Source organism: Phyllosticta citriasiana, assembly GCF_038021145.1.
Source record: "Phyllosticta citriasiana strain CBS 120426 chromosome Unknown IWZ02scaffold_7, whole genome shotgun sequence".
In the NCBI taxonomy this organism is placed as follows: domain Eukaryota; kingdom Fungi; phylum Ascomycota; class Dothideomycetes; order Botryosphaeriales; family Phyllostictaceae; genus Phyllosticta; species Phyllosticta citriasiana.
The window spans coordinates 447808-464554 of NW_027117284.1; the positions used below are offsets into that span (position 1 = coordinate 447808).

Sequence of the window (16747 nt, forward strand, 5' to 3'; positions counted from 1 at the left end):
CATTCCTGCGCTAATCCACTCGGCTCATGCGTTGAGTATTCCCGTCAAGATGGGCATTGAATTCTTCGGGAAGAGTCGGCATTTTTTTCTAGGGAAAACAACACTTGATATGTAGTTTTGAGTGCGCCGTCTTTCTCGCGCGATGGCTATGCCAAGTGGAGTCAGACGGACTCAAGGACAACGAAGTAGCTACAGGTGAGTGCCGTTGATTCTCACCTGGTGTATATTCTCCTAACCACGTCAATGCAGACTATAAAAAATGTATACTTTTGTGGGTCAGGAGCATGGTCAAAGAGGCACAGCCATCAATGGACTTGTGTCCACCCAAAGAAAACGGGGATGGCATAGAGCCGCGTGGAATGGCTCTTGTCGTGCTCAAGATTTGGGGCCGTATTTGTTAGGGCAACACCAGCTGGGCGTTGATAAACACGATGGGAGACAGCCTGGAGCATCTCACCTCGTCCATAGAAAGTATAAACACGTGGAAAGTGCCATTACAAAGCGACATTCAACTATGGCCCAAGTCTTTGACCATTGCTACCGAGGGAGTCGATGAGAGCCGCGTCGCCCAAAGTGGATGAAACGGTGAAGAATTCGAGTCGCTAAAGGGGCCGAGTGACGGTGGTGGTGATGTTCCTGGCTCACAGGATGTAGGCAGCATCAATGAAAACGTAGGGTAGTTCGCTTTTAAGACATTAGATTATAATTGACAACCCCTAGCGGTCGAGCTCTCGTCTCAGCCTACCCGCAGCTGTTGACGGCGCAGGTTCAGGCCACGATTCAACCGTGCTTTCAACCTCTTCGAGAAACGAAGCACTGTTGTGTACTGTTGTGCCGCCCAAGACCACTCTCACACCCGGGGAACTCGCATTGACCTGCGCCACCATCTTGGCCTCCTCAAAGGTGCAGCCTCCCACCATGAAGATGACAATGTCCTGTGGCTTATCTCTGGTGGTACCGCCACCTTCGATGAAGGGGTACATTTGCTCTCGCAGTCGACCCTTGATGAGATCTTGCAACGTGCCCTCGAGTCGGGGCGAGTGCTGTGTGTAGACATTTTCCACACCCTTGAGGCCTTTAAACCGGCTTTGAGCACTGCTGAAAAATGATCCAGATTGGAAAAGGTCAGGAATACCACTTGCAGCGGGAGAAGATTGCAAAGACTCGTGATATGTCAACAACTTGTTGATGAGACCGATGCGATGCCGCGACAGGTTGCCAGCGACTGCCAAGAGATCAAGAACGACGGGGATGACATTTGAGGGATACTTATGATAGCGAAGAGCGTAAATCGCTGTGAGTCGTAGTTTATTGTCCGAGGGAATTGCGGGATCTTGGATGATGGATTGAAGTTGCTGCTTCGCGTGAGTGCTTTCTCCACCAAAGGCAAGGCTCAATGGACGCGCACCTTAAGATCGTTGTTGTGGTTGTCGTTGCAGGCCAGACTCTGTTCCAATTCGCTGACATCGAGCAGGCGATCCTGACCAACCCTCCGACTTAGTTCGCCAACGAGCGTAACGTGCTTGGTCACATTCCCCGAAAGCTTGCGGAACTCTGGATAATCTTCCACGAAGCGCTTCATGTCGGTTATCGATTCCAGCTTGAGATTACCCTGTTGCTTTGATGCGAATTGTTCCACGTAATCTTTGGCGTTCTGACCCAAGTCCCCGAAGTTCAAGTACATGTTTTTCTTGAAGAACGGATCTTGGTCCTGGGAAAGGACAATTTCCTTGAGCTCGGGTCGAATGTCGGGGACGTCACTCAGATCTACTCTTCCGTTCTTAATGCCAAGTAGTTCATGGACCATGGCTTGATAAGTCCACTGCGTAAGCAATGGTGTTACAGGGTCGTCCCTCCTGTCGACTATCAGTAGAACTGGAGGTGTATCAGTCTTCCGGAAGTCGAAGAGCTGATCCTCCGACGTCATTTGGTAGCGCACTTCGGTGCCAAGCTTCTTGGCGAGGAGACTGTTTTTCTGATAACGTATCAAAGGTTTCTTCTTGAGGGATAAGAGAAGGGCAAGGACGCCTTCAGCCGACCGCTGAAGCGACTCGGGATTCCACATATCGGGACTGCCGCTCCATATCCTGTGCCGAGGGTATTCGAGGTTGAGAGTCATGAGGTCAGGATTTACCACGAGGTAGTCTGCGAAATACTCATGAACAGCTCGCACGACTTCGTGGTCGTCCGCTTCTGCCAATCTCTCCAGCGACGACTTTCGGATGATGTTGGAGAAGTCTGACGCAGTCAGCAACAGAACTGTCGACTTGGAATTTCGGAGCCGGACATATGTAGTACTCTCCATATCTGGGTTCTCGGAGTTCATCGATCAAGTATTGAAGCGACTCGGGTGACGGGCGAACGAAGCAGAGACATCGAAGGTGGCGCATTTTCTCGCGGGTGTCGCTATCTAGCCGGCTACAACGGCCCAATTAGAATCGGCGAGCAATGCGCTGGGAAGGAATCGTTTACTCGGTAAGGTAGACTTCATGATTGAGCAGCGCGGATTGCGTAGTCGCAGTCGAAACAATTGGCACCTTGTCACCGATTAGCCGGAGCACCAGAGAGAGTCGCTTGTCCGAGGTGACGGACCTACCGTTTCGCGATCCAGTAGCAGAATCTTCATCTTTGGTGGGCCAGTTCCAGAGGCGTTGTCGCCAGCGGAGACCATTTTGGTGATGTAGCTGGAGACGGCTTGGACGACGTCCATAATGGTTGCCGAATTTCTGACTCCAAGGTGACGAAAGGTCCGCTTATGCGATTTGGCTCCTGGTGATACGGCCGGTTTGGCGTTTACGATGTGTGAAAAGCGCGAAGAAGGTGGAGGCTATCGAAGGGTGAATGTATGGTAGGTGTTGGTAGCGTCCAGGTTGCGCGGAGCTCAACAGCAGCGCAGCACACGCGACTAAGCTTCTCCAATCATGCGGCAAGTGCTGACTCGCAACACTGAGGCACTCTAATATGCAGATATATGTACCTGTTATATCAACATCCTCCCAGTTCTTCATGGCCGCCTGTTGCGTGGACTAGCTATAGATGCCATGGTATTTGTGTAGATGCAGGCCGTGCGTCCAAGTTGCCAGGCCTGCAATATTAGCGCTTTGAAGTCCATGGCATCCAGCTTTGTGATCCGCCAGTTGAGGCACGGATCAAAACTCCCAAACAACCCGCATCGTACCCTCTTATGCACTTCTCTACTTTTTGCTGTATGCCATGACTATTGACGTCGTAGATTTCATGTCGACATGAAAGCCGAGATTGTTTCTCCCCTCAGATTCTACAACCTGAAGAGACTCGCTTGACGAGTTCTTCCTTTCATTCTCGCCACTTGACAAAGACCTCATCTGTCCGGAATCTTTGAGTGCAGGTTGTGTCGTCAAAGGCCATCGTCACCCCAGATTCGTACGCGAGGAGCCCGGCGTGAGCAATCATGATGCCGTTATCGATGCAGAATCTCTCATCCGTGGCGTAGACGCTACCGCCGCGGTCGCTGGCCATCAACCCCATCATCTCTTGAAGCCTCTCGTTGCAGCCAACGCCGCCTACAATGAGCACCTGTGTTGAACCAACGTGAGCCATAGCCCTTTCGGTAATCTCCACGAGCATAGCGAAGATGGTCTCCTGCAGGGAAAAACAAAGGTCCGCTGGCGTAATAATCTCGCCGTCTTCTTCACTCCGCAACCTTTGGTCCTCCGCTAAAGCGTCGTCGATCTTTAGGGCCATCTCGTCTATTGCGGCCTTGACGCCAGAGAAGCTGACGTCCATACCTTTGACCGTGTACGGGAGCTCAACTAGATGCTTGCCCTTCTTGGCGAGTTGCTCTATGTTGTATCCAGGAGCCGGGTCGTTTGGTATCCTCAACGTTCGCGCGAATCTATCGAGGCAGTTACCAATAGCGATATCCAGAGTTTCACCAAAGATCCGATAGCGCTGTGCCGCATAAGCTATTACTTGGGTGTTGCCCCCGGACACGTATAGTACCACTGGGTTTTGAGCGCCGGTAATGGCGCGTCCCATCTCAATGTCTAAGCATAGAGTCAGCCCGGGATCCAGAGGAGACTGGAACGACGTGTTGCCGTACGCCCGACACAGTGGTTTACTCCCAGCAGTTCTTTGCCCCACATCAGCGACAGAGTTCGTGCTGCGACGGCGACGCTTTGCAGCGGCGCGCCCATTCCAGGGCCCTTGGTATAGCATATGCAGTCTAGTTGGTCGGGTGTAACACGAGCTTGGCGCATGGCCTGCTTGACGAGCCTGACAACCCAGGCGCGGTGGTGTTTGGCGACATCTTTGGGCAAGAAGCCTTCGCCGGGCGGGGAGTTGTACGTGTGGCGGAGGTTGGCGAGGACAATAGGCTCTTTGCCTGGAGCTGGGTGCGAGATGATGCCGACGCCCAGCTTGTTGGCGCTTCCTTCGAGGCCGAGGGCGATGGTCATGGCGAGCGAGAAAGGGGAGATGTTAGGTAGGTAGTAAGGGTTCCTCTGTAGTTTTTGGTTCACGCAGAGTCGGCAGCCAGGTACCGGGCGCCTTGTCGATAAGCGCGAGTCATTGCGCTCTGACCTTTGGTTTGGAACTCGACCGCCCGGCCACTCGTCTCTCTTGGATCGCCAATTTTGTTCGCTTCATGTTCAGTTCCCTCTTTTCCTGGCCCGTCTCCCAGCACAAGCTGCCGTCCTCTACAAACCGTCAGCATGGTAGGGCCGGACGAATTTGAAGCCCGGTCGGTAGACTTCCTATCATGGTTGTCTTCGCGGTCCTGCACAGTCTCTCCAAAAATCCAGCTCGCAGACCTTCGGCGCCACGGGGCTGGAAGAGGCGTAGGTACGAAAGCAAAAACTCGAGTCTTTTGACCAGTCTCCGTCTCATTCACCGTCGCAGTGGCCATACAAGACATTAAAGAGGGCGAAGCTCTGTTCTCCATACCCCGCTCCAACATTCTCAGCGCCGCCACCTCTTCTCTGTCTACCGCCGCTCCAAAAGTCTTGGACGAACTTGATCCATGGGGTTCCTTGATCGTTACCATGATATACGAATACCTGCGCGGAAGCAACGGCGTTTGGAAGCCATACTTTGACGTTCTACCTGTCAGCTTCGACACCTTGATGTTCTGGAGCCCGGATGAGTTGGCAAACCTTCAGGCCAGCGCAGTAACCCAAAAAATTGGCAAAGCTCAGGCCGACCAAATGTTTAAAGACACAATCATCCCACTCATTCGCAACCACGCTGGCACATTCTTCCCCGACGGTGCCGGAACTAGCGTAAGCGACGACGAACTGTTGGCTTTGGCCCACCGCATGGGCTCGACCATCATGGCTTATGCCTTCGACATCGAGCAAGACGTGGCCGGAAGAGATGTCGATGAAGATGGCTACGCGTCCGAAGAAGAGGAAGCTGACCTGCCCAAGGGGCTAGTTCCATTGGCCGACATGTTGAACGCGGATGCCGACAAGAACAACGCTCGCCTGCACTATGGTGCGGATGCTTTGACCATGGAGGCCCTGAGGGATGTGCGAGCCGGCGAAGAATTCTTCAATGACTATGGCCCTCTCCCCAGGAGTGACCTGCTGCGGCGATACGGGTACATTACATCTTTGTATGAAAAGTACGATGTCGTAGAGCTTCAGACGGACCTCATTATTGGAGCAGCACGGGAGATAATCTCGTTGTCAGCGGATGAACTGTCAGCAAAGGCAAGAAATGCGTCTATCTGGATACGCTGGACATTACAGCTTACCATCACAGCTCGGCTATCTCGAAGAGGAAGGTCTTCAAGAGGCCGGATATGACATTCATCGCAACCCGCTTGATCCGGAAGACGAGTGTTCAATCTTCGACGAAGAAATTCGAGTCCTCCTCGCCACCCTGCTGCTGCCCCAAGCAGAGTTTGAGCGCATCAAGAGAAAGGGCAAGTTGCCCAAGCCAGAAGTTACACGTGAAATGGCCGAGATTCTGCACAAAGCCGTCGGGCTGCGCAAGTCTCAGTACCAAACTTCGCTCGAGGAAGACAGGCGGCTTGCCGGTTCTGGCGTCAGCTCCCCTCGGCAGAAGATGGCGCTTGCTGTCAGGATCGGCGAGAAGGCGATTTTGGCCTTGGCGGCCCAAGTCTTGGAGCGCACTGTGGAACAAGGGAATTCGGCGTCGAAGAGAAATGGCGACGATGATGAAAGTGGCGCCGCAAAAAGGAGGAAAGTTGACTGAGATTCGGCATGCAGGCACGCATGCACAACAACAGGGTTGAAGGTCAGAAAAGGAGTCATGGTTTGCTTTCACTCAAGAACTGACTGACGCCGGTTGAGTATCCCAACTCAGTCGAAATTTTCATTCCCCTCCACTGCGTCGCTCGTTGCTAATGTACAGAACACCGATGGACGCCGTTCATAACGACGGCAAATCCCAAACTTGTGAGTTCCCGTCTCAGGATTTGAGCGCTTCCTTCCTCATGCTTTGGTATAATACATTTGTCGACTGCGAAGCCGTCACCGGCGACCTGCACCCAATGGCTAGGGCTGGAAATGCAGCCTCTTTTCTTCCATTGCTGTTGTCTCATGTGTCATGATTGGGCACAGGTCTTTTTGCGGCCGTACTTTGAGAAACCCGCGAGTCGACGTCTTCTTGGGCCATCAGTTTCAACTCCCCTGCGAAATCTTCGGGGAGCGCCGAGGAGCGCGTGGCGGGCGTGGGCCAAAAGTAAAACCAAAGGCATCTTTCTTTTTTCTCGGGCTTTTCAGCTGGGTCCGTTGGCTACGCGCTGTGGAAGGTTTGGTTGGCCTTGCCCTGGAAGCTGACCGGCCGCTGTCGCCGCCGCCGCGGCCATCTGATTTCTACGAGCTAGCGCTTGCTGCATAGCCGCCTCCCTCGAGACTGATCTGTCCATCAAGATGCGGTACTTGACAGCGGAGTCGGCATAAAAATCGACGAAAATGGCATCCTCGTCCTCGTCACTGTCATGGTCGTACTTGAACCGTTCAGCAACCCGGTCATCCGAAGCATCAGGGGCAGGCCTTTTCAACCCTCTTCGATCTATCATGAGTCGTCCTCCTCGACCAGTGCGCCGCCTGAAGGACGGACGGCCTTGGAATGACTCGTATGGGGGTGTCGCGTAACGGACCATGCCGGATGCATCTGTAGGCTTCGAAGCCTCTGCTTGAGTCGTCGACTGCGCCTCATCTGACAATATGGACGCTGGGGGAGTGAGCGGGAACTGTGCGACTGCAGTACGATAGGCTGGCTGGGTGTCTTCCTCGAGCGGAGGTGTAATGGCCCGCCAGGTGAGGTCGACATAGTGCTTGTTCCACTCTCGGTGCTTCTCCTTGTTAGTCTCGATTGACCTGGTGATGTCGTCCTCCCTCTTGGCAATTTGGTCGTCGAGCAGAATGAGGTCGCTGTCCAAGGTGCGTCCGTCGACACGGTTTTGTGGTTTGGCAACCATGCCAGGTACTCCTCGTTGGATGATGTTCGCATCGAGCTTGGGCTTGGGTTTTGGAGTTGGCTGCTTTTGGTCAGTAAGTTTCTCACAGTTTGGGTGGTATGCCGAACCTTTTGGTTGACGAGGTCTTCGTCGCCATCCTTGATGTTGAGATTTCTCTTGACTTCTCTGACTTCCATGCGCTTTTCGAATATCACCCTGTCGTTGGCGAGTTGCTCCCTCCTCCCGGCCTCTCTTTGCTTCAGTAAGCTCATCAATTCCCTTGCTTGCTCGAGTTCAACTCTCAATTTCTTCAGCTTCTCAGTTACTTGGGCATCTCTGCCTCTCGTTTTCCGTGCCTGTCTAACTTCCCGCCGCCTAAAGCAAACATAGGGATCCGCATCATCAGTTTCCAGGTTGGTCTCAAACTTGAGAGACGGCATCAGACTGCGGTTTCCGCGCTTCGAGCGCTGTAGCTTCCAGTGTTCATATATGTCCCTGGCAAATCGACGCGCGCCATCGCCAATGGTCTCGTCAAAAGCGGCCTCCAACTCGTCGAATGACAAGATGGGAGCGTTGTCAACCGTGGCGTACGGCTGCTTTTCCAGGGCAGTCCGCTCAAAAAAGTCGACAACCTCTTCGAAGTGATCCTCGGAGCATCGGTGTGCGGCAGGCTTGCGAGAATTCAGTACGGCCAAAAAGGCCTCGTCATCGTTGCTCATACAGTACTGAGTGCCTCTGCAATCCTCGACGGTTGACGAGAAGCGGATGTAAGTTGCCGGCTGCACCCACCGTTTCGGATACAAGTCCTCGTAGCGCAGCACACTGACCCGTGCCTCGGGGGTGGGGATGTAGAGCTGCGAAATCTTGCCACCCACGGCAGCGGCGTTGATGACGGCTTGCAAGTGGTGTTCCTGTGCGCAGAGAATCAGCAAAGTTCGTTAAGAGCATTAGCGCTTGGGAAATGCACGCACGATTTCCTCTCCCTTTTCCACACCCGTCTCGACTCTGGGGATGTGTCGTTGGGCCTCATCGTCAGCAAAGCCTTCAATCTCACCCTCGCGCAAAATGGGCAGGTTTTGCTTGGTAGAGAGCTTGCGCTGGCGAAAGCGCTGGCCCGTGATGCGCTGCGTCATGGTGGTTAGAGGGCGACGCAAGTTGAAGCCTTTCGGCGTCTGCAGCCGCTCCCCACGTGACGACCAAAATCAAGAAAGAGGGTGAGAAGCAAAGGGTGATGACCCGCAGTGCAGTACTACTGTGAGTTCGGTTGCGGATATAAGTGCAAAGTCTTCGCCGAGGATTCAGTATTGGGGGTGCGTTGTTAAGATTTTTTTTCTCTTTTTTTTTCTCCTTTAGACGATGAAATCTTTTGCTGCGTCTGGGAAGAGCCGATAAGGTTGCGCAATTCGTTGGCACCTGGGATAGCAAGCGTTGGGTTGCAGACAGGCTCAGCTCAGCTTAGACTGTAGGGCAGGGTAGGGCAGCGCAGAAGTGCAGCGAAGAAAACACTCAGGACGGTGGTCGGGCCGTCCGAGTTGTGTGTGCAGCGACCCAGAGCAGTTCCGGATCGATTGCCGGTTTGCGTGCAGCGCTTGGGCTGGGCCGAAGTGCAGGCAAGCAGCGGGCTGGTTGCGCTGTGCGACTTGAGAGGAAAATCAAAAGAAAGAAAATTAAACTAAAAGGAACGGAGGAAAAAAAAAAAAAAAAAGATTGCCTCTGCAGGCACACAGCCAGAGCCAGAGGCCGAGGGCAGAGGCAGCAGAGCAACTGAGGGCGCCAAAGCGCACCCAAGCGGACAGGTTGCCCTTCAACCCTAACGAGTCACCCCGGCGGACGACGCGACAGCGCGCAACGCTCGACAGTCGGCCCAACGCGCTGCAAAAGCGGCAAACGTGTCAGTAGCGGATGGACGAGTGGCTCAATAGTCGGCCTGTCGCCGTCGGATGAGTTTTGCGATGGATGGTGGTGTGCGAGTTGATGGATTGGGTTGGGAGCTTGCGATGGCAAAGTCGACTGGTGGGCCTGTCGGTCGGTCGCGGTCGCGGGCTTCAGAAGGTCAAGGTAACCAAAGCCAAAGCAAAAGCGCCCGCCCCGGCTGCTGCTTCCTGAGGTGGCCACCTCGCTAACTCGCCCGCCAAGAGCTTAGCCTACCTACCGTACCCCGTACCACATGCACCACCTTTCAGCCACCAGCCCCAGCCGTGCGTGCGTTCCTCTGCGACGTCGACCGTAAACACACACTCTCTAAATATGTAGGTCATGACTCTATTCGCCTCGCCCTTCTTCCCCCTTGCCACACATGCATCCATCTTCCGCCGCCTTTGCTCTCAGTCGGATGACGACGCTTAGGGTCCCCGTTCTCGTTCACGCGGAGATATTCTGCACGTGTCAGATCAGTGAAGATGGCAACTCGCCAGAGAACTTAGTCTCATTCTCCAGTGTCAGATGTAGGCTTGTACATGATGGTCGTCAGAAACTGCACCTCGCTCGTTAGCCACGCCACCACCACTCGGCTTCTGAACCACGGCGCGCTACTTGCCTTCCTCTTGTACCTAGTCGTCGCACTCGTTGCCAGCACATTGTGCTTGATGCTGCTCGTCGCCAAGTGATTCAATACTGTGTGGTTTGGCATGTTTAGCACGCTGCTGTCGTCCTTCATGGGCATGCTCCCGTTGAGAATGCTCTTGCTAAGCATCACCGGGAGCGTCGGCGACGGAGGCAGACTGTTCATTACGGTGCTGGCTCTCGTAAACCGCGATGACTCTTCTTCGGCGTCCAAATCGGCAAGGAACTGGGGGATTTCGCTGTGGTACTTTTTGGGTGGTGCAGGGGCCACGGGAACTGGCCTGCTGGTCTCGACTGCTGTCGACCCCCCTTGGGCCGCCGCGTCTGTCCGATTCGAGGGCTTTCCGTCCGGACTTGAGGGAACGGCCTGGGATTGATACGCTTGAGTCTGGTCTCGGGCTTCTGACGTCGTCTTGGCCGGTGCTTGTTGCCCTGGAATGTCCACGGGGTCGCTTGGCTGAGGCTGAGGGAGATCGTCTGGCGACACTTCAAGATAGTTGACGAGGATGTTGGTAAAGTCGACGGCTGTTGGCAGTTCAGGCGAGAGGACCATGTCATTGTCGACCAGGAATTTCAGATGATGAGTGCCCGGCTGCAAGTTGATCGTGGCCGAAAAGGCATCCTTGTGCTTGCTTGGGCCACTGGCATTCAAGACTTGATGAGCGTCACTCCTGGCCGAGATGAGTCGCTTCAACTTACTTCTTGTGCAGTCGAAACTTCTTATTCCACCCTGCAAACGTGCCAGTCACGTATACCTTTTCGCCAGGGCCGAGCCATTCTATCACCGTAGGAACAGCAGGGCGCATCACTCCGTCCGTCTCCAGCGACTCGTCTCCCGCATCTTCGTCATCTGCGGTCGTGCTGCTCAAGACCGACGGGGCTCGCCCGGGAAGAACGCCTTCGACGTCATCTTGGGTGATGGACGAGTGCAGGTCTGTAGGGGAGATGATTGGAGAGCCTGGCGTGTGGACCTCTTCTTCGATTGGGAGGGGCAGCCGTGGCGGTCTGTTGTAGGCTGCGGCTTGCATGTGGTAATTGTCGTTTTGGGACGAGGCGGCATCGACAGCGGAGGACGACGTGACGGGCCTTGGCGAGGCTGCGGGCACATCGACAGGGCGGCTAAAGGGCGAGGTTGCAGCCTGCGCCGACGGGTGTTGGTCTGGCACCTCTTTCAAATAGGACTGGTCGCTGCCCATCCTCTCCAAAGCTGCTATGTCCTGGGGTTTGAGTTGCGGCGTGGCCCCGGACTGCGCTCTACCGGTTCCTTGTGACTCGGGGCGGGGCCTCAAGGTGGGATGTGCGGTCGCGCTCTCGAGACTTGCTGAGGGTGGAGCAGCCGTGGCTTTGACGTTTGCCAGTGCCTGGATGGATTCGCGGCGGCGAGGCTCGCGGCGCACATTGTTGACGGGCGCGTTGGTGAGCGATGAGGCTGCGGCATGCGTCGTCGGCGACTGAGGCGAGCTGGCGCTCTGGCGGGATGACGAGGGGTTGTTGCCCATGGCTCAAAAGACAAAGAGCGTGCGCGCTGCTATCCTTCTTCCGTGTCTCGGCGGGCGACTCCGTCTGGCAGACATAGAGACTCGACCTGCGGAACCGTCGTGCGAAGCGCCGAGCTTGTTGGTAGTCGAGGTGGTAGAGGGAGGTAGGTATGCGACGGGAATACAGAGATGTGGGTGGTACGGGCGGAACTTACCTACAAGCTGGAGAATCCTCCCGAGCTCCCTCCATGCACCAGCGCCAGCACCAGCACCAGCCGGACTGGGAGCCATATGACCCATCTTCTACATGTACATGTCGACGCGCCATGAACGCCTACCTGGCCCTCGCCTTTACTGCCTCGTACTACCTGCTGCTTCTGCCGCTCTTCACGCTTGCCCGCTGGACCTTCATCATTGTCGCGCCTCTCTACTTTGCACTGCAATTTGTTCTGCTTCCAATCCTGCACCTTGGCCGTTTCTCTCTTCACGTCGTGCTGCTGCCCTTGACTCTGCTCGCCAAGCTCGAGGTACATTTTCATTTTCCTGGTCGAAAGTCCCGTCTACAGCTTCGTTCTGACGGCCGCATTAGACCATCTACATATATGTAGGCGTTGCGAGCGTCATTGGCATCATGGCTGGATGCTTGCTCCACGTCAGCACTAGGGTGCTCAGGTCCATGTTTGGCCTCAATGTCGACAGTACATGCGCCAAATCTCCACCTGTCCGATCCGCCGCCGACTACAGGGCTGAGCGACGCAGGCGCGGAAAACGAGTTCCTGTTGCTGTTCCCAAAAAAGTTGAGCCGCTTGAACTACCAAGAGAAGGCCGTACGTTGAGGCAGCGAAGCCTTTGGAGTCAGCCAATCTTGGAAGAGGATGATTCCGAGTCTTGTTAAGAACATAGCTTTCATAGGCCATGCGGGTGAATCCACCATACTAATTGACTCAACCATTATCGTGAACTTTTGTTGAAGATGCCAATTAGCACCTAGCGGGGTCACAAAAATCCAACCCCTCCGTCTGCTGTGACGTACAGATGGTCAGGGGGTTGGATCGGATCTGCCTCGCTGATTAAGAGATGAGATAGCGCCCTGGAGCCGCCGCCACCCTGTAGGTACGGCTAAGCGGTAAGGTAAGGTAAGGTAAGCTGCGCCGGTACCTTATACCGGTAACCTGCAACATTCATTGCGGCCCTGTCCTCTTCACCACCACCAAAGCCGCACGACACGGCCATCTACAGCTACGGTAATCTGCATGCGCATCCGCACATTGTCGCGCCTACCTCCACGATCGAACACTGTCGACAAAGGATTCCCTGCGCGAAAGCCCCCCTCTTCTTAGGCTATACATACTCTCTCGACGGCGCTCCCTGCGTCATCTTCAGGAACGGCAATCCGACTTCCGCTCCCATCGAAACATTGCGAGATGCCGCGCGCAGAGGTTGGATCAACAAAATGGCAGGCCAACAAGATGAAGTCGAAGGGTTTGCAAAGACTGCGATGGTATTGCCAGGCGTGCGAGAAGCAGTGTCGTGATGAAAATGGCTTCAAGTGCCATGTCCAGAGCGAGAGCCATGTTCGACAGATGGCGCTCATCGGTGAGGATCCACGCAAAGCAATCAACGACTTTTCCCAGCAGTTCAAGCGGGACTTCCTCCTCCTGCTTCGGACGAGCCACGGCGAGAAGAAGATCAATTTGAATCACTTTTACCAAGAGTATATCCGCAACAAAGAGGTACGCGTGCTCCCCAAAGCAGCCTCATCCCACCCACGTGGTTGTGTTAGCAATGCATATTCTTGGAGCTATCAGCTCAACTCAGTCGCTTCCGTTTAAGCAGGGGTCATCAGAGAGATTTTTTGGCTGATACGATGCAGCATATCCATATGAACGCGACGCAGTGGCCATCATTGACCGAATTTGGGAAATATCTTGGTCGAGAGGGCATATGTCGCGTGTCAGAGGACGAAAAGGGAAATGGCCTTTGTATCGCTTGGATCGACAACAGCCCAGAAGCTCTTCGGCGACAGGAAGCAGTCAAACGGAAAGAAAGACAGGAGAGAGGCGACGAAGAGCGAGAGCAGCGCTTGATCCAGGAGCAAGTTCAAAAGGCTCGAGCCGAAGTCAAGGAGGAGGCAGAGAAAACAGCAGAGGATAGGGCGTTACAACGGAAGGATGGCGAAAAGATTCAACTCAATCTCAAGCCCTCGACGGCAAAGCCGGCACTGTTCCCTCACGAGTCTCAATCCCCAGCGCCTGGCATCGACGGAGAAAGGTCGCCCAGGAGAGAGCCTCCGACGGCAAGAGAGAGCGATGATGATGCAAAGGCGAAGATCAACGACGAGCCAACGTCAGCATCCGTGGCGAAGCCCTCGATTAAGATTGGCATGTCTCTGAACAAACCCAAGAATGTCTTTTCGTTCAAAGGCAGCCCACTGGCATCGAAAAAGGCCACGGTTAAAGAGCAGCCGAAGAAGATGAGCGAAGCGGAGCGCATCATGAAGGAGGAATTGGAGAGGAAGCGCCTGAGGGAGAATGGTGGCGCGCACCTTGGAGCCAAACGACAACGGGTCGCGTAAAGTGTTTCATGTTTCATTTTTCTTTGGAGTTGAGTGGATCGTAGAACTTTCTAGGGTAGATACCTCATGGCGGGCGGCGACAATTGTGGGTTTATTTTTTATTTGAGGCGTGAAAGACAGCAGACGTTTACATGAATTTGTCCAGACATTCCGTGTTTCGAGGAACTTTGGGATTGTCTACACAACATGAGTCGAAGCAACAACAGCAGAGCGAGCGCGAATTGTCGGCTTGACGTGATTCGGGTGATGAAGAGGCTGAGCAGCGACCTCCACGTCATGGTGCATTGAGAAGAGAGCGGGATGCGGATACGAAGAATTCTAACAGGCAGAAGGGATTGGTTAGGTGCGGGGCTCAGGCTCAGGGTCGCTGCCAAGAGTGGTGATGATGGAGACTCGAACCAGCAGAAAACGGCGGAAAAGAGAGCGAAAAAAAGAGCGAAAAAAAAAGCGTCACCATGGTCATCCACGAATTAATTTGCATCTGCAGTGATGCTGGTGGTGCCAGTGGCAGTGGTTGGTTGCGCGTCCAGGCTGGGGCTACTGTAGCTTGGGCCAGCCAGCGCCAGGTCAGGTCCAGTCTGCACCGCCGCGCTCCTTGACTTCCGTTCGCCTTTCGGATCGCTGGCTGCTTGCTACACTCCTCCTCTGTCTCACGCTCTCTTTCTTCCTTCATCTCAAAACCTCTCTCCTCCCCACCTCATGGCCTGATCCGACCCGACACTCTCCTCCTCCTCCTCCTCCTCCTCCTCATCGCATCCCGCGTTTCCCTTCGTCCACTCCCTCCGCTCCAACCAGCAGCCAGCCCACTTGACCACCGTACTCGATACCGCATTTAATACCGCCAGCCGCCACGATGCGCAAGGGCGTGCTCGTTTTCTTCGTTCTCAACATTCTTGTAATTGGCCTCTTGATCCGCAGCGTCTGGACTCTGCTGTCCCTCCTCGTCGTCGATGGCTCTGAAGACCGCATCTCGCGCGCCGAACTACCAGCCCCTAACTCGGGTGCCATTAGCGAACGCCCGCAGTTGATTCCCAAAATCATCCACCAGACCTACGTCAACGAGACGATACCAGAGCGATGGGTCGAGGCGCAACGGAGCTGCATTGAACAGCACGAGGACTACGAGTACAAGCTGTGGACCGACAAGAAGTCGCGCGAGTTCATAGCCGCCGAGTATCCGTGGTTCCTCGAGACGTTTGACGGCTACGAGTTCCCCATTCAGCGTGCCGACTCGATTCGCTACTTTGTGCTCGCCCATTACGGCGGCATCTACATCGACCTCGACGACGGCTGCAACCGTCGCCTGGACCCTCTCCTCTCCTACTCGGCCTGGGTCCGCCGAACGGTTCCCACAGGCATTTCCAACGATGCCATGGGCTCGGTTCCCCGCCATCCCTTCTTCCTGAAGACAATCGACATGCTGCCCAAGTACAATCGCAACTGGCTGCTACCCTACATTACCGTCATGGGCTCCACCGGACCGCTCTTCCTTAGTATCATATGGCGGCACTACACGTCCGAAGGTCCGACGGACGACGCCAGGGTGCGCGTCCTATTCGGCGACGAGTACAACAACCATCCCTGGAGCTTTTTCACGCACCATCTCGGCAACAGCTGGCACGGGAGCGACGTGCGGCTTATCTTCTGGGTAAGACGACTCTTGGTGCGATTTTGTCCGTTCGGAGCCAAGGCTGACATGGAGATTTGCAGATGGGACGTCACTGGTTTTTGCTTACAGCTCTCGGCTTCATTATCGGCTTCTCAGTCATTGGAGCGTTTTGGTGGTTCTACCGATGCATGTCGCAGCAAAATCGCCGTGGGGGTGTTCTTCGTTTTGTGCCATTTGTGCGAAAGATGAGGTTGCGAGATGTTGAGTACGAATTGCTGGAGCGGGACCACAAAGTTTAATGCCTTTGTAATGCGGAGCGCACGGGTGGGCTTTCACCCTTCTTCCATCCCTCCTGTGTTTTGTTTCTCTCTTTTTTTCTCTTCCGTCCTTTTTTTTTCTTTTTTTTTTTTTTTTGGGGGGGGGGGGGGCGGGAAGGGGGATTCGCTTCGAGCGCGTTAAACACTTGCCGCATTTGGTGGCCGACACAGGCACCAGGCTGCGATCGAGGCTTTTGCATTGCCACGGATCGCATAGCAGTGGGGGGTTGCAATGGTTTTTACACCACCTTCATGTAAATTCCTAGTCCTGACACGGATGGGTGTGCGTTGGTTGGGCGTAGTGTGGCTGGCAAAGGGTGAGAGCAGGGGATTGCGAGCGGCACCGCCGCACTGAAAAGACGGATTCCCAGGGCCAACGTTGGCTGGACGGCGTTGGGTTTCAGCCACCGGGTGTTTTTTATAATGCGAGCGCCGGTTCAGCTTCTTTTTCCTTTCTGTTCTTTCCCTTTTTTTTTTTTTTTTTTTTTGTTCTTTGGAATCGCTTGCTCGTGAATTTTGTAACGAGCTCCTACGAAGGGGTAGTGACCGAGGACGGGGCACAGCCAAGAAAGATTCATTCCACGGACGAGAAGGTTGTGCCGTGTGTCGTCATGGTGGCACCGGGAATGCAGACGTCAAGCTTCGATCTAGCATAATCACAGGGTCGCTGGCCGGGAGGTCCTGGCTGGCGGCAGTGTCCCCAAGCGATTGAGAGCGAGCAACGCAGCTGGCACCGACGAACTATTGAGGATGCCAAAAGGACCTAATGCAAGCAAGTAGCAGCAACGGGCGACAACG

The 16747-nt window shown here is 54.6% G+C and overlaps 8 protein-coding genes across 8 annotated transcripts; 4 read left to right on the forward strand and 4 right to left on the reverse strand.

The window, feature by feature from the left end:
• Positions 1-680: 680 nt before the first annotated feature.
• Positions 681-2710, reverse strand: IWZ02DRAFT_419934 (vacuolar protein sorting-associated protein 45; the record flags this gene model as incomplete). Its single annotated transcript, XM_066765825.1, has 5 exons — positions 681-1355; positions 1409-2238; positions 2288-2418; positions 2473-2537; positions 2597-2710. The coding sequence occupies 5 exons, from the start codon at positions 2708-2710 to the stop codon at positions 717-719; spliced, it is 1779 nt and encodes a 592-aa protein (XP_066622162.1). The 3' UTR covers positions 681-716.
• Positions 2711-2884: 174 nt separating this feature from the next.
• On the reverse strand, positions 2885-4870 carry IWZ02DRAFT_271155 (putative tRNA threonylcarbamoyladenosine biosynthesis protein kae1). Its single transcript, XM_066763480.1, has 2 exons — positions 4082-4870; positions 2885-4025 (listed from the first exon to the last, which is right to left on the reverse strand). Exons 1-2 carry the CDS (start codon positions 4434-4436, stop codon positions 3316-3318), a joined length of 1065 nt encoding a protein of 354 aa, XP_066622163.1. The 5' UTR covers positions 4437-4870; the 3' UTR covers positions 2885-3315.
• Positions 4445-6383, forward strand: IWZ02DRAFT_271038 (uncharacterized protein). The gene is made up of 4 exons (XM_066763478.1): positions 4445-4821; positions 4879-5690; positions 5743-6240; positions 6297-6383. Exons 1-3 carry the CDS (start codon positions 4692-4694, stop codon positions 6196-6198), a joined length of 1398 nt encoding a protein of 465 aa, XP_066622164.1. The 5' UTR covers positions 4445-4691; the 3' UTR covers positions 6199-6240; positions 6297-6383.
• A 1-nt stretch (position 6384) lies between these two features.
• Positions 6385-8541, reverse strand: IWZ02DRAFT_519503 (enhancer of polycomb-like-domain-containing protein; the record flags this gene model as incomplete). Its single annotated transcript, XM_066770741.1, has 3 exons — positions 6385-7489; positions 7516-8319; positions 8380-8541. The coding sequence occupies 3 exons, from the start codon at positions 8539-8541 to the stop codon at positions 6725-6727; spliced, it is 1731 nt and encodes a 576-aa protein (XP_066622165.1). The 3' UTR covers positions 6385-6724.
• A 1099-nt stretch (positions 8542-9640) lies between these two features.
• Positions 9641-11566, reverse strand: IWZ02DRAFT_270951 (5'-AMP-activated protein kinase beta subunit, interation domain-containing protein). The gene is made up of 4 exons (XM_066763477.1): positions 10670-11566; positions 9945-10611; positions 9865-9881; positions 9641-9784 (listed from the first exon to the last, which is right to left on the reverse strand). The coding sequence occupies exons 1-4, from the start codon at positions 11467-11469 to the stop codon at positions 9751-9753; spliced, it is 1518 nt and encodes a 505-aa protein (XP_066622166.1). The 5' UTR covers positions 11470-11566; the 3' UTR covers positions 9641-9750.
• An 860-nt stretch (positions 11567-12426) lies between these two features.
• IWZ02DRAFT_270940 (domain of Kin17 curved DNA-binding protein-domain-containing protein) lies at positions 12427-14173 on the forward strand. Its single transcript, XM_066763476.1, has 2 exons — positions 12427-13181; positions 13322-14173. The coding sequence occupies exons 1-2, from the start codon at positions 12873-12875 to the stop codon at positions 14021-14023; spliced, it is 1011 nt and encodes a 336-aa protein (XP_066622167.1). The 5' UTR covers positions 12427-12872; the 3' UTR covers positions 14024-14173.
• A 416-nt stretch (positions 14174-14589) lies between these two features.
• Positions 14590-15948, forward strand: IWZ02DRAFT_271049 (nucleotide-diphospho-sugar transferase). The gene is made up of 2 exons (XM_066763479.1): positions 14590-15671; positions 15734-15948. Exons 1-2 carry the CDS (start codon positions 14877-14879, stop codon positions 15929-15931), a joined length of 993 nt encoding a protein of 330 aa, XP_066622168.1. The 5' UTR covers positions 14590-14876; the 3' UTR covers positions 15932-15948.
• Positions 15949-16372: 424 nt separating this feature from the next.
• Positions 16373-16661, forward strand: IWZ02DRAFT_452046 (uncharacterized protein; the record flags this gene model as incomplete). Its single annotated transcript, XM_066767559.1, has 2 exons — positions 16373-16437; positions 16487-16661. 2 exons carry the CDS (start codon positions 16373-16375, stop codon positions 16659-16661), a joined length of 240 nt encoding a protein of 79 aa, XP_066622169.1.
• Between the last annotated feature and the right edge of the window lie 86 nt (positions 16662-16747).